Source organism: Scleropages formosus, chromosome 5, assembly GCF_900964775.1.
Source record: "Scleropages formosus chromosome 5, fSclFor1.1, whole genome shotgun sequence".
Taxonomy (NCBI): domain Eukaryota; kingdom Metazoa; phylum Chordata; class Actinopteri; order Osteoglossiformes; family Osteoglossidae; genus Scleropages; species Scleropages formosus.
Window position 1 is genome coordinate 12,749,290 of NC_041810.1, and position 24,540 is coordinate 12,773,829.

At 42.7% G+C, this 24,540-nt stretch overlaps 1 protein-coding gene across 1 annotated transcript; it reads right to left on the minus strand.

The window, feature by feature from the left end:
* Positions 1-866: 866 nt before the first annotated feature.
* dhx15 (DEAH (Asp-Glu-Ala-His) box helicase 15) lies at positions 867-23,722 on the minus strand. The gene is made up of 14 exons (XM_018759726.1): positions 23,555-23,722; positions 19,259-19,601; positions 17,250-17,443; positions 16,201-16,360; positions 15,027-15,245; positions 12,106-12,273; positions 7,219-7,305; positions 6,781-6,930; positions 6,188-6,296; positions 4,781-4,972; positions 3,225-3,347; positions 2,706-2,896; positions 1,788-1,957; positions 867-1,624 (listed from the first exon to the last, which is right to left on the minus strand). Exons 1-14 carry the CDS (start codon positions 23,623-23,625, stop codon positions 1,507-1,509), a joined length of 2,295 nt encoding a protein of 764 aa, XP_018615242.1. The 5' UTR covers positions 23,626-23,722; the 3' UTR covers positions 867-1,506.
* Positions 23,723-24,540: the final 818 nt, after the last annotated feature.

The following is a 24,540-nucleotide window of genomic DNA, read 5'->3' on the forward strand; positions in this document are numbered from 1 at the left end:
TCGCCACGGGATGTTCTGGGCTTTGTTCCCAAGTAGTCCACACAGCGAAGACTTTAGATTTAGTGTGCAAGTGTCTGATGAGGGCTTTGCTGAGACATGTACTTAACCTGAACTGCTAGAGCCAGTTGTACTAACAGGTAAAAATATTTTAAAATCATTCTGGATAAAAGTGTCATGTAAGAAACAAAATAATTGTGAAGTTCAGCTATCGTACTGTTGAAAACAACTCCAGCATCTGAGGGAGGTGTAAATAATGAAAGGCTTGGGCTCTCCATGGTTTACTTCCACAGGAGTTCTCCCAACTACACCACTCATTGTGATGAAACAAGAAGTGCGGAGGTCCACAACATCACTAAATCTCTTTTCTGTGGGCGGGCCTACCGCAGATCAATAATGTATTCTCACTCGCTTTCCCGACTCTGTGTCTAAACAAAATCAAGCATTCATCACAGTAGGAAACTCAAAGCCTTTTAGAGACTATTCAGAGGCCAGCCTTGAGAGAAGTACTCAATGTTTATAGAGGCCATTACTCGTTAACACTCTCAGAACTGCATTAAAGGCATCAGGCTGCTGGTCTCACTGATGCTCACCCAGTTCAGGCAATATTCATGTAAACCTCTCCGCAGCTCCATGAAAGGCCTTCCATTGATTCCCTTCCCAGCGTTTATATTTAACAATGCTTCTCTCACATTACCTCTCGTATTCCCACTTATGTCAGCTAAAAATACACCTGCTGTAATTGATTAGTCGCATTTGGAAAATTCCTGTAAACGTCGAGTCCTTCAAGTACTCATTTCACCGCAGCCAACAGGACAGATTCGCAGGCCAACATTTAAAAAATAATTTTAAAAAAAGCTTCAATCATATTTTTAAAGCCTCCAACAGTTTATTAATTTTTCACCCTGCAGATTTCTTCCTCTGTTATATATGGATGTGGTAGCAAACAGTCGTTCACATTTTACAATGAGATTATTAAAAAGTGTAGTCCAAACACTTAACCGTTTCACTCTGCAGAGATCCTACAGGTGAATTTCTTCCCACCACTCATAGAAAGTGGAACACAGTTCACATGTGTCAAACTGCCAAAGCTGGCATAAAGTTTTATTACTGAAGACAAAGCTGTACTGAATAAACAAGGACTTTCTATCTGAGTACATACTGTTTTTGGAGTTCACAACATAAAGGAATGTCAACATCCACATGAATGATCATGCATGACATGGTCAGTAACTGTACTCCTGGTGAAAGCCTTAAAAATGAGGTGACACCTGTTACTTGCTTTGGAAAAAATATCACCCATTCCATAAATGCCATCAATGACAGTTTTACAATGTGCTACAAGACAAACAAAAGAAGATCAAAAGTTATAAAAATAATTCAATCTGAACAGTAACGAAAAATGTTAAAGTCTCCCTAACGAAGGCTGTGAACAGACGCACAGAGAACGACTAGGGGAGGGTTCTGATCCATTTGGGTCGCTGTCCCTCCCCCCAGCCGGAGCTGCCCTCAGTACTGCGAGTACTCCTTGGTTTGCAGCTTTGCCAGGATCCGTTCCAGTTGTCTCTTGGCCTCACACTGGGGGAAGTTGCTCATCTCATAGTACTGGGGTGCGATCTTCAGCAGCCTACACAGACGCGCGCGCGCACACACACACACACACACACACACACACACACACACACACACACGAGTGACACACTGAGCTCGCCAAAGCCCCATACAAACGCAGAGGAAATAAATTGCCAAAGAACATGCAAACATGTGAGAGGGTTGCAGGGGACACTGACCACTCGGGCTTGATGTCGGTGCAGGTGCGAATGTAGTTCTTGGTTGTGAGCACAAACTCATTGTACAGCACCCACTCAGGCTTGTGGTCCAGGACTGTGGACGGGTGGAGCTGCACAACCTGGTTGTCCTTCACGGTCAAGTAATGGCCCGTGCGCTCGAGGTGAGCCACCTGGTCACAAAACATGTGGAAAAACATTGCTCCCTGATGTTTAAAATAAACTATGTGCGCATACAGATATTAAGATGGGGCGTTAGCCTTTGTGACCCCAGTGCTACTCTTCTTCCAGGTTCAGAGCTGTGTGAGCCATAAGCAGAGCGACAGACAATGGAGACTGTTCAGTGTGTTTGCTGCAGACAAGTCCGCAACAGCATAATCAGCAGGCACAAATAGGTGTTTTTTGTTTTTTTTTTTTTGTTTACCTGTAAAGCTTAAATATGCACAGAGTACGGCTGTTGTGACTGCCAAAGTAATCATCTCAATAAATACGAGTCAAAGGAAGGTATGGAGGGAAAATGACCTTAACTACAATGTAAGTGGCAAATTTGTCAGAAAAAGGTTAATGTTGACAAATATTTAAATGCCAACAGAGTAATTCAACTTGGCAGGTTTGCCTCCTCCATGGTGCCTGGAAATGAAGTTTCTGAAAGTGCTATTTATATCTCACCACTAAGACACAAATTGACTTGATTTATAATTCCTCCATTAACCACTGGGTCTTATGCAAAAACAGAATCTTATTTGCTGAGACTTCCTGCGGACAGGTAATCCACCACATTATTAAATGGAAAAAAACAATTCTCCATCGATGGTATTTTTTGAAGTCAAGAGGGCGGTGAAGCTGAAGGAAATAGTGACCACTGACCAGTGAGATGCAATCATCACACAGCAACCGTGGAAGGGAGGGAATGGCACAAACCTGCATGAAGAATCCCGTAACAAGGGCACGGCGGATGTTGATGTAGTAGTCCCGGCTGGTGAATTCTGTGCTCCGCCGTGGCAGGTTGAACCGGTCCATGATCCTGGAGAGTTGCTGCCGCACGTTGTCGGCCGACATGAGCGACCGGTAGTTGACAAAGTTGTCGTAGCACCACTGCACCGACTCGTGGTCTGTAGGTGGTAGATGGTATAAATGAGAAAAGGTTCTAAGTTTGGTGCAATAAACCTTCCAGATTTCATGTGGGGGAAAAGGTTACAACTGGCAAACCTTTCAGTCTCAGAACACATCACATACTCCTCTCAAGGGCAATGCATTTCACACAAGCCCATCAGAAGTTCAAAGCCAAAGCACTAGAGGAGCATTTCACACTAACATGACAAGAGTTGCATCAATCTGAAAGGGTTCATCTTATCCCACGCAGATGACGTGAATCAAGAAACCTTCAGAGATGATTTTACCGTGTCGGAAGTGAAGGCAAATACCACAAACAGTACGTACTCTGTTTGAAGGCATGGTAGACGTTGAGCAGAGTCAGGTGGTCTCCATCGATGTGGGCAAACCTCATCTTGGACTCATCGGCTGCCTTCTTTGCCTCCGTTGGACGAACGAAACACTGCGGGACTAAACCAGGTTGGTATGGGCCCAACACAGACGCCCAGAGGGGTGAGTCCAGCACTCAATCACAGGAACAAGGCCTAGCAGCTACATGACTTCACAGAGCCCTAGGGAATTGTGGGAGGGGGGAGGTTCTTTTGGTCCCATACGAAAACAGGGTAAACTGTCTACTACCAAGGGGTTCTGAGACATCTAAAAATATTTGCCAGACTGTTTACAAGGGTGAAGATGGTCAACGGACCCACGTGACTAATGCACAGGACGCAAGGAAAGAGAGAGGCACTGCCACTCAAAGCAAACAGCTCACAGGAAAAAATAAAGGGAAAAAACTGAAGAAATTGACAGAAGATGAAAACTAACAGTGTAGTAGAACCATACAATGAAAACTCATCCTTGAATATTATAGCACTTGGAAGCTCTCATCTCCACAAAATTATTTTATCCACTTAAATCATTAATAAAATGAAAACAAAACTTGAACTGAATTTTTAAGATTGAGCACTGAACTTTTTTTTTCTGGGTATAAGGAAAAAAAAAAATTCAAAAACACACAGTGGCCAAAGGGCACTTTTGCTTTGTGTTACACTGCACTGATACCCCAGGCAGAGTTGTCCGTGCATACTAATTTCCAATAAAAACTGATGACAACATGGTGGACTGAGGACATGTTTCAGGTTATGATGTGCAAAGAAGAAGGACCAGCACATCAGCCTGCTATGAGCGGTTCCACACCCCCACAAAGTCCATCTCTACCTGCACTGTAACGTTCTGTCCAGCTGCAAGTCCAACAGAGTGGTTCAGTGTTTACTCAACACTGATGACTTGGTAGCAAACTCAGCAGACCATTGGCTCTCCAGCACACCAGATATTAATGCAGCCAACATCTAAAACAAACATCTAGAGTTAAATCCCATCTTCCCACACAACTCAAATCTCCCCGTCCCACATCACAGGTATCTAGTTTTCATCCTGATGAGCAGCATTCTGCTTCAGCAGCCCAAAGAGCAGTCACTGCTGCAGCAGTTGTACTGCCGCTTACTCTAAACTCAGTTTGGTTAGGACGTGCATCTCCCCATCCCAGCAAACATGAACTGACACCACAAATGCTCTGCGCCACACATCACTACTGTTAGAGCAGCCTTAAGAGGGGCCACACCAGATTAGCATGGCTCGGTCAACTAAGCTGGAGCAGAAAGCAGTCTCCTGTCTGTGGTTTCGAGCAGTTTCCCGAGTAGCCCTGTGAACAGGTTCCGAGCAGACTCCCTGATGACCCTTCTGTGGGTTTGAGCAGTTTCCCAGGCAACCTATCTGTAGTCTCAAACCGTTTCCTAGACAGCCTGTTTGCAGGTTCATCTATAATGTTCATCCACGGTGAGGCTGGGGTTTGAAGGAGTTGGCTGGTGCTATGACAAGGGTGGCAGCGTCCTTCTTGGCGTTACCTGACAGCATAGCCGTGATGGACAGGATCTCATTGGAGCAGTTGAACTCGCAGCTGGCAATCACCATCTTGGCCAGCTGAGGGTCTAAGGGGAACTCTGCCATCATGGAACCCAACTCAGTCAGGTCACCATCGTCATTTAGGGCTGCCAGATAGTTGAGCAGCTCCAGAGCACGCATCAGGGTCTCGGGGGCTGTGGGGACAAACCAATGGATTAACAAGAGGCCTCGGTGCACTGCAGCAAACAGCAGCATCTTAAAACATGCAAGCTAGTGAACCCCCCCCATTCAACCTCAGTGCCTGAAGATAACATTACAGGGGAAATGCTAAATTAACAAATGGGGTTAAGAAAAACGGTTTTACCCTATTTGATTGAAACACAAAAGCCACCCCCATCCAATCCCTCAGTCCACCCCCAAACCACAAGCTGGAGGCATTTGGCTGTAAAACACTAAAGTCCAACAATGTGTCTAACTACAAAGGGACTTTCCTAATCATAAACAAACTGATTAAAACACAAGACTAAAAGGTGGGGAAAAGTTAATATCATGCTGACTTTGAACACAGGCTTGCAAATGTCACAAAACACCAGGACTCCATGAACAGCATGAACCAGTACCTTTTTCTTTATAATTTCAGTAATTTGCTCACCTAACAGCCTAAGCAACTGCAGCACGGCTTTTTAAATGTGGAGGCAGGCGGGGGGGGGGGGGGGGGGGGGAATCTGCCTTCCAAGCATACAGATATCAAAGGTTACTGACTTGGTTGCTGAACAAATGAAGTCCTCTATTCAATTTAGCAAAACTAAAATGCAATCAGGACTAAAAGTCAATGGCATTCATGACTGTACAATTTGTTAATTATACTCTGATCTGCAGTCTCATGAGAGATGACCCAAAGCCCCCTGCTGCATGTCTAATTTAGGCCGCCACACCACCTCCATCAAGACACATCTACCAGAAAAAGGATACAATGACATCATCTCCTGGCTGCAGTCAAGGCCAAAGCAGCACTCGATTAAACCTCTCTCACAGAATCTTGCTCATTCAGGATTAATATAGTCTAATGATGTACAGCAAAACAACAATTTATCCAGGGCAACATCTGCAATGAGACCAGAACCCTCACCAAACAAGGTCAGAGAAGATCCACCAAAAAGAGTACAACTGCAATGTGCCTTTGATATAGAGGGACGCCACATCGCTCTCTAACAGTACAAGCTGGACACCTCAGACTGAAGTACCGAAGGAAAAATTGCTTTGAAATGTACACCTCCAGGTAACCCATGTGTCAAACTGGCCGAGAGCCAGCTAGGTTCAGCATTTGGCCCAGAACGGCAACTCGGCAGCCTGCCATTCCAGGACTGGATTTCAGAGTTCAGCGTCTGTTCTACTCCTCCGAGTCTCACCAGGGGGGTCCATGAAGTCAAAGTGCACCAGGTCATCGATGCCCAGTTTCTTCAGCTGAAGTACAACTGAACCTAGGTTGGATCTCAGAATCTCAGGGTATGTGTTGTCCTGTCAAAAAGAAGAAAGCCAGGAAAACTGAAATAAATGAGCAAAGATCCAATTATCTTTTCATGTAGGCTCATGTGTCAAGAGAAGAGACCTTCAGACTGCAGTGCTGGAAAGGCTATTTAACTTGTTTTAAAATTCACTTTGGCACTTTGCTTGACGTTAAAGAATTACCCTGTTAAAAGTGAAGACTTCGCTTTTGCCTGAACATTTGTCAGACTATCTGCTCCAATGTCATAGGCTAAAGCGAACACTGGGGACACACCAGCCAAACTCACAATGAATTTTTATAATTTAAAAAAAAATTCACACCAGTTTACCAGTTAAACCAATATGTTTACAGAAATCCAAACATTAACAGGAACTACACCAGTCTATAGCATATTTGTTACTAAACATGTAGATCAATTTCAGTGAACATTTTAAACATGATGCTCTAATGCCTGGGGGGCTTTCCTAAGTACCTCCTATCCCCAGTGGTGCTCACCTGCATCTCTGTCTTGTAGGCCTTCTCTGTGTAGAGGCGGAAGCACTTCCCTGGGCGTGTCCTGCCGGCACGTCCTGCTCTCTGCTGCGCCGATGCCTTGCTGATGGCAGTCACCAGTAGGGACTCCACACGGATGCGTGGGTTATATACCTGATCAGAGGAGGTACAGAAGGAGAAGACAGTATTTCAGAGAAGACAAGCGCCTACAACCAGCATTCTGAACTAACCCCCACTTAACTGGTTCCATTCTCACATGCAACATGAATGAATTCCACCTGACACAATGGTTTCCAAGTGCTCCTAAATGTCAGCAGGATAAATAAAATGGTGCTCTGTTCCCAGTGCAGTGAAACACGTATGACTGTTTATCTGGGGATTTTGCAGCTGACAGCTGCAGATGTGCAGGGGAGATTACGCAAACGGGAGACAGAGTCTAACCTTTTGCTTGGCAAATCCAGGATCAATTACAAACACCACGCCGTCAATTGTCAGCGACGTCTCAGCAATGTTTGTCGACACCACTACCTGCAGGAAAGAAAGCAGCTTCTGAATACAGGGACCAAACATTCGTCAGTCAAGAGCAAGTCATTTTTAAATAATGTGCTCCACAAACAATAATAAGTCCAACAACGCATGTGTGACTTTCACCAATCACGTAGGTGCTATGAATTCCTCATTGCTCATGTCACACATGACTTCAACGCATCTATATTGGTGCTCATTTAAGACAAGAATCACGCAACACCAATGATGAAGCAAGTTAAAATCTTGAGTTAAGGCTTTATATCTGTGGATAAAGTTATTCTGATTTGAAATATTGATATACATCGAGAGAAATTTGCTTCTTTTTAAGCAGAGCCTGCAGTTCTGTACTTTCTCCCTTTCATGTTGCCAAACAGGTAATTAAATTTGTTAATTACAGCTGCCTTTATGTACACTCTTAATCTTAGTAAATCTGCTATCGGCAGAAAACAGTTTGTACCTGCAATTGCCTACACATTTGCATCATTCATAGTATTTAGTAAATATGGAGCATGATGTCAATACCTAATACTCTTCAGGGAATACAAACAACAAGCAAAAGCATTAAGGAAAGCAGTAAAGAAGTGCCCTGTCTCAACAGAATACTATTTCCACCATCACCCACAACTTTAATTATTGATTAGATAGTCAGATGCTTCCTAAAGAAAAAACTTCCCAAAGTGAATACAGCCTCCGTTACAGGTCCCCCCGGAAAAAAAAAAAAAAATACAAAAGGCAGAGCAACATGGCAAGAGTTGAATGAATTAAACCCTGCCGACAGCGTCGCAACCCGTACCCGACATGAGCCATAATGCAGCCGAACAGGGGAAGTGCCGAGTCGACTACAGGCAAGCTTACAGGCCCTTCCGCCAGAGCGTGCTGTCTGGGTGAATTATCACCACGTTCTGCTACCTTGTCATCCAGAAGCCACTGTGCTTCCAAAGGAGCAGACCGCCATCCTCCTTTAATCCACACATCACAAAAAAGTTCAGGCCAATAATTATTTTTCGTCACAAAAACTGCACACTGATGGTAGACTAATGTTGGAGTCTGAGAGCTTCCATGCTTGGAATTCATTATTTTGTCAAAGCTGGAGCCATTAGAGATGAGAACACAAGAGAGATACAGTAAATCAAACCGTAAATTGCTCCAGAACAACAAACCCTGTCACGTTTGAGAAACAAAACAAAAACACAGAGTGATTCATGCTCCTGGGGGTCCACGTGCCCGGTGGCAGAACGAGAGCACCAGGCCGAATTAAAATCACTCACACTGACAACCAACTATGAAACAAGAGATAAGTTGCATTAAAATTAATTAGCTTTGTGGATAAGTGCAATTATCTAAGAAGGTAGTCTCGTGAGCAAGTGAGCGATGCTCCAGTCGTGTTCTCGTGAAAGGGGAGCACTACACCAGCAGCTTCAGAGGGAAAGACAAGAGGAAGAACAAGATTAGATTTCCAAGTCTAATGTTAGTAACATCAGACTGCATTTCATTGAAGAAGCACTGCCTAGAGAGCGAATTGCAGCACAGAGCCACCCTCACCGTCAGATCCGAGCACGAGCGGATCAAAGCAGCAGGCCGCCAACGTTTCTGCACTCACTAATTTAATAGAGCACGACAAACAACATGAGAGGCATGCGTGGAATGTTTGGATTGGGGGGAATCTCTGAATGGGATCAACAGAATATCCCATCAAAATTCTATGTTTTTGCAATCAGATCTGTTTCCACTGTTTTTCTACTAAGAAGTCTTCCTCTCCAGCAATTTAGTCAACGGGACAGTTCAGTGATGGGGTAGGAATGATATGTGACATCCCACGAATTCTGTTTTGCCTGGGATATGGTAAAACTATGCACTACTGCAATGCCAGGTAGAGCAGAGCCAGGTCCAGGTGGTGTGGCTCCAACTCAAGCCATAATCTAGGCTGGAAGAATGGGCACCTGTACTGTGCCAATCAGGAACCACTCCTGCAGGGGATGGATGTTTATATGATCAAAAGAAAGCCTAAAGCTTCAAGTTCCACTTTGGTATCTCTCCTACCTCCCAAAATAGCAAAGAAAACCCAGATAACCTCAACAGAACTAGCAATTTATGAAAAAAATGAATTCTGTTTTTAATACTCTGAGAGCATGCCTCATTTTCAAAAAAGTAAAAACCTCAGTATTACTAAAATGCAACTTGCATAAGTAGAGGCATAATATTATACTCAGTATAAATTGAATGAGAGAATGCTTAATCAGCCAGGCTTGTTATTTCTTTCTGTTGGTAAGACAGCGAGGCCCAGTCCAGGGTCACTAGGAACACGTCTTCTATTTAAACCGACCTTAGCCATTGTCGTGTTCTGCTTCATAAAACTCATTTGCAGTGAATAATACGAAAGCATCCAGGGCACTGGCATTTAAGCGACCCCATCAATTCATCAGCTTTTGTGAAATCAGGCCGCTTCCACTCGTGTCTGTGCATGCCAAAGCTGGTGCAAATCTCAGAAGGACCCCTGCCCTGAAGGTCAGTTTACCTGATACACAGGCCACGCTGCTTTTTAGTTCATTTGTTAACATTAATCTCCTCCCAAAGTCACAAATGGCTCAGTTTCCACTGGTGAGAAGAGCAGTTCAGCAAACCCACGCAGTGCCATGATTTCACAGACCTCCTTTGGATGCCACAGTCTTTAAAACTCTAAATGCCAGAAGGACCAGAGGACCTGGGGCAGGGTAATTGTCTGCTTTGCCTAGCCAAAGTTCTGAGCTTCAGACACACCTAAATCCTGCCTTTTAAAAGCACATTCCAGTCCCAAGAGAAAGGGCCATGTGTTCTCTTATTAATGCCTGGGATCATTCTCTTTTCTTGGGCCTTAACCCTGCCTAATTCTGCCTCTGAGTGAATCATCCTGGATTACATTCACATTCCACTGCAGAGGGAAGCAACCCACCAGACAACAGCAGTGACTGCTTGCTGCTGCAGCTGAAGCTGCAAGAAAGCAAGGAGCAGAGGCAAACCCAACAGACCACAACTTCCACATCTTGAGCGACACACTGACGGATCAACACATGTAGGTCTTCAGATGAGGTCAGATCTATCAATCTCTTAATGGTACTTAGTGATGTGACTATGGTAGAATGAGGAGATAGGTTTATATGACACGAACACCTGTGAAACCTTCACTGTCACCTGACAGATCGGAGACTTCAGAAAACTAACAACCAAAGTGGAGTCTGAAGCAAGAACAAAGATTCAGATTTCGGAAGAACAAAAAAAAAAAAAAAAAAGCTTTGTGAGACCAGCTGCTTAGATCTGTGCATTCCAAATAATAAGAATGTTTCACTAAACATTAATAACACTAAGACATGGAGAAAACAGTCTTCTCAAAGTCAGTGATCTGCACACCCTCACCCTGCAATAAAGGGCAGAGCGCAGGAAGGCAAGGGTGCAACAGGGGCATTTCCTCCCCAATAAGAATAGAAGAATGTCAGTCACTGAAACCTAACCACCTTCAGAGCAAATTAAAATCAACTGCTGTAAGACAACAAAGGCAATGTCATCATGACAACACCAAAAAAAAAAATAAAACCAGTAATAGTTAAAACTGCAAAAAAAGCCTGACATATTTCAGGGAACAATACCCAGTTAACCATACATTTACTTTCACCAAGCCCTCGCAACCTGTTTCTGACAACATTCCATTTTTATTCAAGTAAAGATGGCACAAATGCCTGAAGAAATGCCAGCAGAGTAAACTATACCCAACTGGCCAGCAAGGGAGTACAATTCCGATGCAACCCAGGCACCATTGCAGGGGGCTGGGAAAGGAGGTGTTACTATTTGAGATAGGAGGCAGTGAGAGTTGCATTAAAAACATCAAATGCAACTGTCCTGTCAATTGTAGGGACAGAGGAGACAATAGCTTCCGGGGAAGAAGCACCATTCTGATCCATCATGAACAGAACAAGCAGGCATACAGAGCTCAGAAAGAAAAAGGAAAGGAAAAGCAATGTTTTTACAGCAGCAACTGATAGTACAAATCCTGGCATCCACGGCATTAACGTTTTATTGATTTTATGGAAAGTTAACACAAATTCAAGCTCTTTTTCAACAGCAACTGGTACACAATACAATTTAGGAAGCGACTTTATAATTCAAGATATCAATAATCTGCACCAACATCGACAGATCAATCACCTCCTATTGGGAAGCCAAAGCAGACGAGTCACTCATCAAACCGCCAGAGGATGTTGCACTAAATGTCTGCAAATTTACTGGTGACTATCAAAGTTAATATTCCGTCAGATCCTGGGCCAACAGAGACAATCCGCTAGGATTTATGCTTGTGACGTGCTCATTTTTTAAAATCAACAACAAAACAAATGCTGAAAGCGACTAGCATCACCGTGATTTCCATAAATTGACAAAATGATGAAACAGAAATCAGTGGGACAACTGCTGGTGACAGTGCCAGGACGCAATGGAAAACACACAGCTGCACAAGGGGGCTGCACATCTATAATTCATGCTTTTTTTTGGGGGGGGGGGCATTAAGAAAGCAGATCATTTTTCTGGCCTGTGTTCTCCGAATAGGAACTGGAACGAAGAGAACCAGCAGTGAACTGGACAAAAAGAACAGATGGGTGCTTTACCTAGCCTCAGAGTGAGTAATATTCCAGTTATCTATCTCACACAAACACAAAAAAAGAGCAAATGCTGTGAGTCAGTTCTGCAGCAAAGCACTGAGTAACCCCAGTTCCTCACAACTAGCTGACAAGCATATAGGAAGAGCTGCAAAGTAACGCAATGCTGGCTACACACCTTCCGTCCAATCGCTCCGTTGGGTTTCACCGGGGGTGGCGGTTCGAAGATCCTCTGTTGCTGCTGAGGGGGCAGCGTGGAATATAGGGGGATGATTTTAATGTCTCCAACTTCAGGACCTAGGTCATCTATCTCCCGCTTGATCCGCTTGCAGGCCTCATCGATTTCCTGAAAGACACCAGCAGGGTCACCAACAGACAGCTTTCCAGAGGGTCCATCCAGAACCTTCATCACCTGGTAGACTGCTGGCAGGCCACCACAGGGGTAAGAAGATGCCAGAAGTGGTGGTCATCTTTGCCTTTGCCAGACATATTTAAAAAAAAAAAAAAAAAAAAAAAATTAGGCACTGATTTAAAATCCTGATGAACAACAGAGCCTCTGGGCAATCAAACAGGAGTAATTTTGAAGTCATAATCCAGTCAATTATGTGCTTTAAAAACAAAGGTTCTTCAGCAAACAGTCAATTGTAAGTCCCTCCCAGCTTCAATCCACCACACATCTGCACTACAGACACAAGGAGAAGGCTGTGGCTGTACCCAAAAAGAAACCACAGAACAAACTCTTAAAGATTCAACTTCCCTGCATATATGTAAAAAATTTTTCTAAATTAAGCCATCCTGTAGTATTTTTGGATTTTAAATGAGAAAATGCTGGTTTTGATAGATAACCAATTAAATATTTGTGCAGACAGTATACACTGAGCAACTGTTCCTTATATGAACATTACATGTGGAATTCTGTACCACAGACACAGGTAGTGTGTGTAAATATGGCAAGGCAATCAGAAGCAGTAGGGGAAGGACAACATATCAGGATTGGCGCACTTGTCAAAAGCTCCTTGCACCTTCATCTTCGCTATGGTATTTGTAACTCCAATAATGGTGTTCATATTAGCAATACTTGTATAGTGATATCTATTTCTAGCCTTGTAAGGCCAAAACTAACAGAATGTAGCAGGCAGATCAGCTCTGTACTAATAAAGGCTTCAAGTCAATCCCCAATCCTCCAAATCTCCCCTTGACCGTATTCAGAGTGACTAAAGGGATCATCGGTGGCACCAATTAACTAAGAATTAACACTCCTTTCTCCTTTTTGCAATGGCTAGGTTTACTGGCTCCACTGAACAATTTCCTCGCTGATAATTTTACCTCAGGAGATGTTTGAGGTCAAGGAGAACATTTCACATCTTCACCCTCTTGAGTATAGTTCTTTATGTTTTATATGGACAAAACAACCAATGTGAGGAACAGGGTCTAGTGCTAACGGCACATTGCCTGGAAACCCTTAAAATCCCTTGACTGTAGATTGTGTGTCAGGAAAGAGAAAAAAGGGTGATGCACATCCCATGGAAAACAGACAGATTACCCCCATTTGTAAAACAACTCCCCTACAGACATACAACTATAGTATGGAAGCATAGCCCTCCTGTCTCAGCCCAGACCAAGCAACAAACTAAAATCTCTTGGATGTCAAATTTATTTGACATTTTATATAAATTTATCCTGAGCAACCAGTATATCTCCACAGGAATACACCATTCTACCCCATCTTATCTGGTCTATAGCATGACACCAACTCAGGTTACAGACACCCAGCTGTCCTTCAACCCCAGTTCCATTTCCTCTTCCTGCAATACTAACTTTACGCCCTCGTTTCCAACACAGAACCTACATCCCTGGCAGAGACTCACAGCAAGACCCAATGACACCTCAGGTAGTCCTGCAGCACCATCATGAGGCCGCAGGGGAAAACACAGCTCCTTCCTTAGGGAGTGGAAGTCATGTGGTTCCCCCACCCATCCCACCAATGAATCACATGTCTTCATCTACAGAAGAGAACATTCTACAGAGGCGCTCTCTGAAATTACCGGGACCATTTCCTAATACACTGTTTTTCATTATCATTCCCAAGGCTGCAGCATGACATTGAAGATGCTGCAATTTAATCCTGGCCTGTGGAACAGATGCCATGCTCTCTGAGCACTTTCATGTCACAGGACTAGTACCTGAACCAATCCATTCCCGAGCTTCCATGGGCATAGAGCCTGATGCAGGGCAAGCTAAGGAGGTGCATGCAAAACAGATACGTGCATCTTAGAGTCATCTGAAACACAAGCTTAGCACAGAAACATGTACAAAAAAGGAAAATTACAGGCTGAAATACAAGCTCATCAATGAGATATTTATAGTATCCACAAAAGGAACAAGGGCAGGACAGAATCCGCAAGTCAAAAACACTCTTTAAAAATGTTTTCAAAGATTAAAAATGATAAAGATTAGAAATCTTTTTAAAAAGATTAAAAAAACATGTCAAATAAGATCTTTTAAAAAGATTAAAAATCTTTCCGGTACATTCTGTGACAACTGGCCCCAATGCAAAACTTAAAACAGCATTACAGCAAACACACCAACTCACTACTCGCTCCATTTGTTTCTCCGGTTTATCACAACTAAATATCCAACGGCAAGGAAATAGCACACCACCGGAATCCTCGGGCAATGTTCTTCAGCGACAAGGACAGTGTTAGGGTGGCCCTCCTGTTTCTCTGCCTGAGCTCAACTAGTCTACGAAGCCACACACGCCTCCTAACAAATTGCATGTATGCATTTTCAGAAAAACCCATCCCCATTAAAGAAAAAGAGTGACACCTTAATCCATATTAATATCTGCCATGACAGTCACATTGGCTGATGGTGAAATATGATATTGTCAATATGTGTCACCTAAGAGATCTACAATGACAATGAAATTTTTATTATAGAAGACGGCTGAATAAGAGCTTACATTTTCTACATTATCCCACACGTTGTGTTGTGGAGTTTGTTCATAACTGAAAAATGACTTCACCCCTAGCAGGCCTATATCCAGCTGTGAGACCACAAGTGATGACATCAGCCCGAAAGTGTCCCAAGGATGCCCACCTCCTGGCCGGTAAGGAAGAGCAGCACATCTCCCTCCTCCTCCTCACACATATGAATCTGGATGACAGTGCGGATTGCTGCCTCCAGATAGTCTCGCTCTGGCTCAGGCGTGTAGAAGATCTCGACAGGGTGCGTGCGTCCAGGGATGGTGAGCAGTGGGCAGTTGTCAAAATACACCTGAAACTTGCCAGCATCCAATGTGGCGCTCATGATGATCACCTATCCACACCAAAAGAGAAAACAGTTAGGATTCCATTGGCAAGCTGAGCACAAAGCTTCATGTGCTCATTGATTCATTTATGGTTGCATAGCTGTACAGTAGGCATCTCACTGAATCCAAAGTAATTAAGTCCTGCAAATTACTGTAGCTGGATATTTTTTCCCTGAGAATTCAGGTAAGGAATCTTGCTGTAGTCTTGAGTAACAGAGGTCCCTCCTGAAACTTTTCAGTAACAAAATATGTTTACCCACTAGGCTACCTGCTAGCCTTGCAGACATACAGAGGAAGCAGTAGGATGCCGCCCCATTTCTCCTCGGCTCCAGTCCACTACCCCAGGTTAAATAAGTCTGTACACGCAGCACCCAGGACGGCACATTTTGTTCCAATGAGCCCATTAGATAAAACACATTAGGATTCTGATGGGAAGCGGCTCTCAATTTTCAATCTAAATATTTCGGGCCACCGTCTCGGTATTCGCTTTCCGCACTGCAAAACATTATAATTGCTCTTAATCAAGGCAAATTAAACTTTAGATTTAGAAGGGACACGGGGAAGAGATCATTCAGAATAACCTAGACCTCATTTAACAGTCTCTGAACACATGTATAACCTTTGCTTCACTCCTAACAACAAGCAGTCATTACCCATCTGCTTTATGGGAATTGTGTCCAGAACATTCCATCTATAAAAGCCGTACGCTTCTCTTCCCTCTGGATTGATGGCTGTAAACGGGTTGACCTGGGAATCATCACCCAGCATTCCCTGAAAGGCCATGCAGCTGTCACACTAAGTGACTTCATCACCAACTGTCAACAATAGCAAAGAGGGGCGTATTCAGGACCAGCATCAGCACCATGAAACTCAGCCAACCAGAACACCCAACCCATTTCCTCTCCCTATAAAGGGGTTCTGCATGTGAACTTCTCCATTAGTGCCTCTCCACTGTCACTTCACCTTCAGGTCTGCTCTCTGCCGGACAACCTCTTTCAGGACGCCCATGAGAATGTCAGTGGCTAGTGTGCGCTCGTGGGCCTCATCCAAGATGATGACACCATAGCGTTCGAGGAGAGGGTCATTCATGGCCTCCCGAAGCAACATGCCGTCAGTCATGTACCTTAAAGAGGTGGAAGGAAAGCAGACAAACATACATTTGAATCTTATGAGGTCTTTAAAAAAACTACATGCACTATAAAAACTAAATAATAATATACATGTGGACAAGGGTTGGACACCATTACAGTTTAAGTGACAGGGTACAGCATCAGTACCAACTAACCAGTATGGTGTTTTAACAGTATCATTAACAGTATTGTATATCTTATGCACAACAGTTTAAATATAAACTTGATGCAGACAATGAAACAAACCAAACAAGTAAATTTGTTGCATTTTTTGTTACAAATAAGATGAACAAGCTAATGTGTCTTCAGTTTGTTATTACAAATACTTAATCAGCATTTTTCTTAAAATAAGCAAATTAACTTTCAATGTATCCATGCGAAACCTCTTTTGACTAACTTTATTACTCGCCAAAGAAAACACTCTCCAATCATCCACACTTCTTCCTGATACACAAAAATACATTAGCACCAAAGTTGCCAACACTGGAAACTTGCGCCACAGACAAAGAGAAGTATGGATTATGCTATGATTAAATCAAACGAGTATCATTTTGGTCACATGACTGTAGACTCATCTTTCTTAAATAAGCATGACAGCAAAATTTGACAAATATCGTCCATTTTTATTGCATTTTCTTTTTTAAGGGAGACGTAATATAGAAAATAAAGTTTTTGTGAAGCTAAAATACCGATAATGGTACCAGAAATTAGTAAAACAGGTATTTACCAATATAAAATTTAAGAAGTAAACAATATGGAGCTAATTCCAGATACTGGTGTCCAACCCTAATCAGGAGCTACATCAACACAACCGACTAAAATACTGTCCAAAAAGCATTGCTATTTAGACACAATGAGATGTGACACAAAGACAGGTCTTACTTGAGAAGGGTCTTGGCACCACTGCAGTCTTCAAATCTGATAGAGTAACCAACTTCCTGGCCCAGCATGACATCCATCTCATCAGCCACCCTCTGGGCCACACTCATGGCTGCCACTCGGCGGGGCTGTGTACAGGCCACACCCCTCTTTGGCCCCGGCAGTGCACGTACCATGTCCACGCACCACTGGGGGATCTGTGAAAAATCCACAGAACACATAAATACACATCGACTCCCCACATGCCTTCTTGAACAGGAACAGACAGGGTGACGGTGTTATCATCGTACTTCTACCTAAAACCAAGATGGGCCTGCAAGTCCACAAAGGGGAGACATCATCCAGCTCTCAGCCAACAACAGTTTATTCAACCCAGTGAAGTACACCCAACTGATTTTTAAGAGAGGCCCAAAGCAAAACACAGAATGCTGTGTATCAACTGAATATCAATTGAGAGCAGGAGCAATGATCAGAATGTCGTTCAGGTGGGGCTGAAGTTTGGTGAGATTGATAGAGAACCTGCCTACATACATACTGGAGATCCACAAATGGTTAAAAAAAAAAAAAAAAAAAAACAAAATATTCTAAGAGAACTAAACTTTGAATGCTTTTCCTTCCACAGTATTAGCCTTTGAGCTTGGATGACTGACCAGTAGCTTAGGCAACCTTTTCAGCCTCTTATGAGAAAGCTCTACATTTAATAAGCCAACAAATCCACAGAATGAAAAGGGGAGAATGTTGAAGATCTTACCAGTGGTCACAAAATTCAAACAAAAAATACTAAAACTTCAGCCCCTCGAACATGTGGTTTGAATAGAGGCCCATCAGAGCCTTAACTGCCTATACCACAGTCACAGTAACACTAGAAGTTCATTTATTTATCATATGATCAAAGACAGACCTACAGCAACATAAGGCAAGCTTTAAGCTGTAAAACTGGCTTCATGTAGCCAAAGTTGAACATCTGTATCAACCATGTTCGTCACATCCACTGGTGTGGGTGTCTATATGGGGCAGTAATCCAGCAGATGTTCTACAGTTTTTTTACTGCTCTCTGCATGAGCATCGAGGGCTTTCTGCTAGTCCCATTTTGTACTGGAAGTTCTTAACATAGCCCAACACATCACAAAAGATACTTGTGCATGCTTTTATGCAGCCAGCCACTAAGAACCTCCACATCATAAGTTCTACAGGAAGAATCTTGTCAGCAACACTCTCCAACAACACAAAACTCAAACATGTAGCACATGGAGAAAAGGAAGGCTACAATACAGAGTCTACCTAAAATGCCAAAGAGCAGAAAACTGGTCCCCCACACTAGCCCTGTGTAGCTCATGTTTCCCAAAGTGAGTGAGACAAGTAAGTATGTTCCCTGACAAATGTGCTTTCTGTGAACACAGCCGTGAAACCATTCAACATTTGTTTGTTATGCGGCCTGCTAGAAACTCTTTGAACTGCAATCCTATATTAAAAAGTATTTTTACATAAAAATTGATATTAAAGGATGATAGAACTTTAATCCCATTGAAAATAAAAATCTCTTTTGTAATTGACTTGATTGTCTTATGTGTACATTACCAGATAAAAATTGTTAGGGGAGAATCCTACCTTTGAACACTGACATCTGAACATCATCTCAGATGTAAAACCTCCTCACATGTGCTACATTTTTAGTTGAACCCTGCTACTAGTGGAGTGTAAAGCAGCAGTCAAACTGCATGACTAAGGAGACGTGCGATTCTTCGCCATTCTAGTGTTGGTGCATTACAGAAGGGGAGTAAAAACACGTCAGAGAAAAAACAAATGGCCGCTTCAAGAGATCATGTTCTCCATATTGGCTACTTGCCACCACCATGTATAATTAAATTAAATTAATTATTAATTTTCTTATGTGGGCCAGTCACATGGCTTATCATCACACATTATTATTACAGATGGTTTTCTGGTAAAGCAGTTTCAAATTCAACCACTATACTGTGCGAGTACCAAACCAGGTGTTTCAGAGACCTCACCTGTGTGGTTTTCCCAGAGCCGGTCTCGCCGACCAGCACAAACGTCTGGTGGCGAGAGAGGATGTCACTAAAGCGTTCCCGGTACTCCCATACTGGCAGCTGCAGACGCTTCCGCAGGATCTCGTAGTAGCGCGGCGTGTGAGGAAGATTGGTGAAAGGGTTTATCTGTTGCTGGGCAGCTGGCTTCAATGGTGGCAAGCCCCCACCTGGAAGTGGTGGGTTCACGGGGGGACTGCTGGGTACCCTGCTCTCTTTGTCTCGATCTCGGTCACGGTCTCTGTCTCGGTCTCGATCTCGGTCCCTGGACCGCTCATCACGATCTCTATCGCGGTCCCGGTCTTTGCTGCCAATGGAAAACAAACTGGGTTATTCTGTGCAATGTGAAAAACACCAAATCTAAATCTTGGTAATCTTGATGATTACCATTAGTGACACACGAACACAGCCCATCCTATGGCGAGTTCTTTTTTTTTTTTCCTCAATCTGATGAGACTAAAAACAAGCACCTCACCAATAACATCAATATATTTAATTCAGAACTGATAGATGTACCAAATGGGTAAGGCCTTTAAGGGATCAATAGGAGATGTGTGCACTTATTCTTTTCTCATCGAAAAGAAAGGAGGAATAGAATTCTTAGAGCATCCAACACAAATCCATCTTCAGTGAAATTAGTTTTCCTTGATCGACAAAACTAAATGTAAAAATTAAAACAAAACTACTACTGGTATCCCACTAGTACATTTGTTTATTATGTATTACTTTTAATTATTAATATTTTAAGGGGACGCAGTAGCGCAGTGGGTTGGACCGTGTCCTGCTCTCCAGTGGGTCTGGGGTTCGAGTCCCGCTTGGGGTGCCTTGCGGCAGACTGGCGTCCCGTCCTGGGTGTGTCCCCTCCCCCTCCGGCCTTACACCCTATGTTACCGGGTAGGCTCTGGTTCCCCGCGACCCCATATGGGACAAGCGGTTCAGAAAATGTGTGTGTGTGTGTATTAATGTTTTATTCATACCATTTCTGCTTTTAGAAAATCACTGCTTATTGTCTACCACTGTAGTGGGTAATGAGTTGTTACTTGCATTGCTTGAAATAAAACTTGAGATTAGATACCTTGAACTTCATTAAACTTAAAAAAAAGAGAATACAGTACTTAAAGGTATATAACTCAGTAACGCTAAGCGCAAAGCTATTTATAAATAACCTGAAGACAAATAAACAAAACGGGGGGGGGAGTCAAAATTAATAGCCAGGCTATTTTTAATCTGTAAATTGGCAATATTTAGCAGCAACATAAACTTTTTTGTCCAATGACAGCTCAGCTTGAAGCTGATTACTTATTTAAAATTCAGGTTCAAACCAAGTTTAATAAATGCTAGCAAACCATTACCTTCAGAATTAAAGCGCTGCAGCTAGAAATTATACAGGGAATTATTAAAATAAAGGACAGAAGTTCACCCTCAGTAATTACAGTAGGAAAGGCTATGCGAGTATTTGGTAAACCAATCACTTAATCTTAACGTACGAAACTTAAATTTGAAGTATAAAAGTGACATACAAGTGACCAAGAAAGTAAAAATTACAACAGGACCTGTAGTTACAAAAAAAAAAAAAAAAAAGACCATGCATTCTACCTCCATAACCTAGAAATACCTAGGACGAGAAGTTCATTCATAACTCCATTTGCTCGTAAATCCAATTTCACCATAAATTCATAATCAATAAAAAGGTTAATTATACAGATGTTCCACAATTTATTTCCTGGTTTGGATCTGCAAAAACATAATACTGTAAAAAAATATCTGAAACACTTTGAATTTAATTTTTTAAAAACTTGAAACTGTACAATTACAAATTATTTAAAACTTTTGGAGAAAAAAGGTCTTACTTCCACAACTTCTTTACAGATTCATCCTATAAGACAGTGCAATGCTCATAGTTTCCGGCCACTTTCAACTTCATCCATACAACCAAATTGCACATTGTTTAATGTGACAGAGAGGAAAAGAAGCTGGTTTTGGAGAGACCGAATTCAAACTGTTTCAAACAGTATCTGTCCAGCATCTGTATAAGAAGAGGAGTCGAACCACAACCTTTCAAAACCTCCTTGTACACTGGCGGCAGCAGTGGAATTTCTTGCTTTTGAAAAAAAACATAACTGCTTTTATAGCAGCATGAGAAATGTTCAACATTTAATCCCGACCATTTCATATCTTATTTCCACAGCCTACCAGAATTCCTCTCACCTGATGCTCCAGGTAAACATGAACAAAGTCTGGCCAGAACTGATCTAGCCAAAACTTAAAACGCAAATAATTCATGACCTACTACTGAAGAAGGGAAATGCATTAACTGTCACAGATCTGGCTCCATATCACAGAACGAGAAAAACTGGTACAGTTTAGGGACTATTTCCATTAATAAATACAGAAACAAAATTCACTCCATGGGTCAACAGCAATGCTGACAGATGGCAGAACTTAGATTTATTAATTGACCTGACACTTTCATCCAACGCACTTTCAGGTGTTTAGCTACTTACAATCATTTATCCATCTAGGTAACTTCAGGCATTTCAGAGTAAGTGCCTTGTTGAAGAGAACTGCAACAACACAGGTGAGATTTGAACCAGCAACCTACATTTATTCATTTAGCTGATGCTTTTCCCCAAAGCAACTTACAGTGTTAAGGTACTTACAATTATTTACCTATTTATACATGTGGGTAATTTTTACTAGAACAATTTAGGATAATCTAGGGTACTACAGCTGGAGGTGGGAATTGAACCTGCAGCATGTAAGACAAAAAGGCAACCACTATGCTACCAGCTGTCCCCAATTCCAAAGGTGAATACATTCAAGTTCATTACGATCAAAAATAGTAGTGTGATTTGGATACCACAAGGTCAACAGCTACAAATCGTCCTTTAAAGCTAAACTTTGCCAAAACGTCTCTTTGCATGACAAAGTCAGAACTACACAATGTGACTAGAATACAGTACACAGATCTAAGACAAAGACGATGAGAATGTGACCACACATTCAGAGGTCTTGGACCCTAATGTCCAGGAAGCAGGCGAGAGGCCCTGACCACATCGTCAGACCCCACGCCGACAGTGAGATCCCTGGCAGCATAGTGGTTCGAGCTGCTGCCTTCAACTCAAAGGAAGGACCCAAGTCTGAATTCCACCTCCTGCTGCTGTAATCATGTACCTGATTAAAGCATTTTCCCTGAACTGACACCCAACAAACTATACCGCTGAACAAATGCATGCACGCAGGTTACCACTCCAACCTCACACCGTGGCTTCGCTAAATAAACAAGCATAAAGTGAAGTAGAACCCCACCTGTCCGGAAATGCTGTCATCCAACCAAACGACCGGATCCCGCGTGACCTAGTGTCACGTGCTGAGAAACGTGCCTCGAAACAAAACAGAGGCCTCGTGCCGGTTATCCGCCCCTCCTTGCCTCGCATGAGCTACCGTACTGGCTCCCCGTTATTGAAATACTTTTTTTTTTATTAAAAAAAAAACAAAAAATTCAAACCTAACTGACGATCACTCACTGGAGATGAATGCAAAATAAATTCAAATGTAACGGCAGCCGTTACGAACAAGTTGAAGCTCCCAGAACAAATGAAATGATGATGAGCCCCCGGGCTGGGGCGCAATCTACGCGTTATCTTCAAAAACTACTTCTACCAGCCATTTCGCGATATCGCACGGTTCTAGTAAGTAAAGTAAAAACGGCAACTTGTTGAAACCAAGCCCGGCACGGTATCTACGCCGGGGTCGGGGGGTTACAGAACAGACTGTGTGACTTGTGTTTTAGACTAGTTGTAGTTCGCGGCTGCTGCTGGAAAAGATAACATAAACATGTGTGAAAGGAGCGACCGCTGAGGGGAAAAAAAACGGGGGAAAGACTGACCCCGCGGACAATAATAAATTAAGAACACAGCCGGCAATTCGAAAGTTTAAACGACTAGTAGCGCCATGCCGGTAGCTAGATACCGGTCAGGTCGTGCACGCGCTACCATTCGCGAGAGCGCGGGGAAGGAAGCAAAGCAAAGCGGCGCGAGACCGAGAACAGACCGCACAAACGCCACCCCACGCACCCAAACAAAATCCTCGGTCGACACGGATGAAAGGGCTCAAGAAAACGTGTCTCCGTGTTAAATAATTCTGACAGCCGACGCCGTTTTGTAGCTGGACGAGGCCGCTCCGTGGACCGCCTGCTCAGTCTGAGTCTTGCGATTCAGTCAGATTCACACAACAACAGCGACTCGCTCCGCAACTTACCCTTCGGAAGACATTCTTTTTTTGCTGGATGAATAATCATCCCCTAAATCTAACCGATGTCTTTTAGACATCGTGATTAAACCAAAGTAAATGCGAAAAAAGAAGTTAACAGGGAAATGAATCACTCCCTGACGATGTCTCCTCTCCGCTCACACCGGAAGAGACACAAGATGGCGACCGGAAGTTCTTACCTCATCAGCCCTCGTGGGTTTATTGTACCGGGCTGTGGAACTCTGTCCCGGACATAGTCGTGTAACTGCCGTGAACGAATGAATCTCTAGGTGGCTTCACCTAAACCCTGAGGAAAGTGAACTTTGTGGTTGGGGAACGCTGTGATTCAAAGAGTTTGGACCCACTTGCCCCTCCTGTAGTTTGTTTCTCTTATTTCAGATAAACAAGACAGTCTGTCCAAAACACTTCATTTTTATTATATATATTTTAACATTTTATTTCAAAATATTACAAAAATGTTATCAAAGGATGCAGGGCAAAAACTGTTAAACGGTTTTTCATCTCATCACAAATTTGACATATTATATTTTGAGTTTAAAAAAATAGGATCACTAGACATCTTGAAATACTCTGGCAATGATTATGCGCCTATGATCTTTCATGACAACCAGCCTGTTTTATAAAACGAATTTGTAGGTTATTTTTATACAAGTGACTGACTACAAATAATACTTTCAAAATACATTAAAACCATTACAAATAAGACAAAGGGTAGGAAACAATAAAGCAGTTAAAAATACCAAAAAAATTGTGGTAATACAGCTCAAAAAGATGTTTGTGGATAAATGTGGATTTTAAAACACTGTACAAGGTTGATTCCCATGTCTTGAAGTACATAGTGTGACGGCGAAGTACATTTATATTTATTTATTTAGCAGACACTTTTCTCCAAAGCGACTTCTAATGAACTTTATGTAGTGTTATGAGCCCACACACCTTATTCACCGCGGTAACTTACACTGCTAGAGACACTA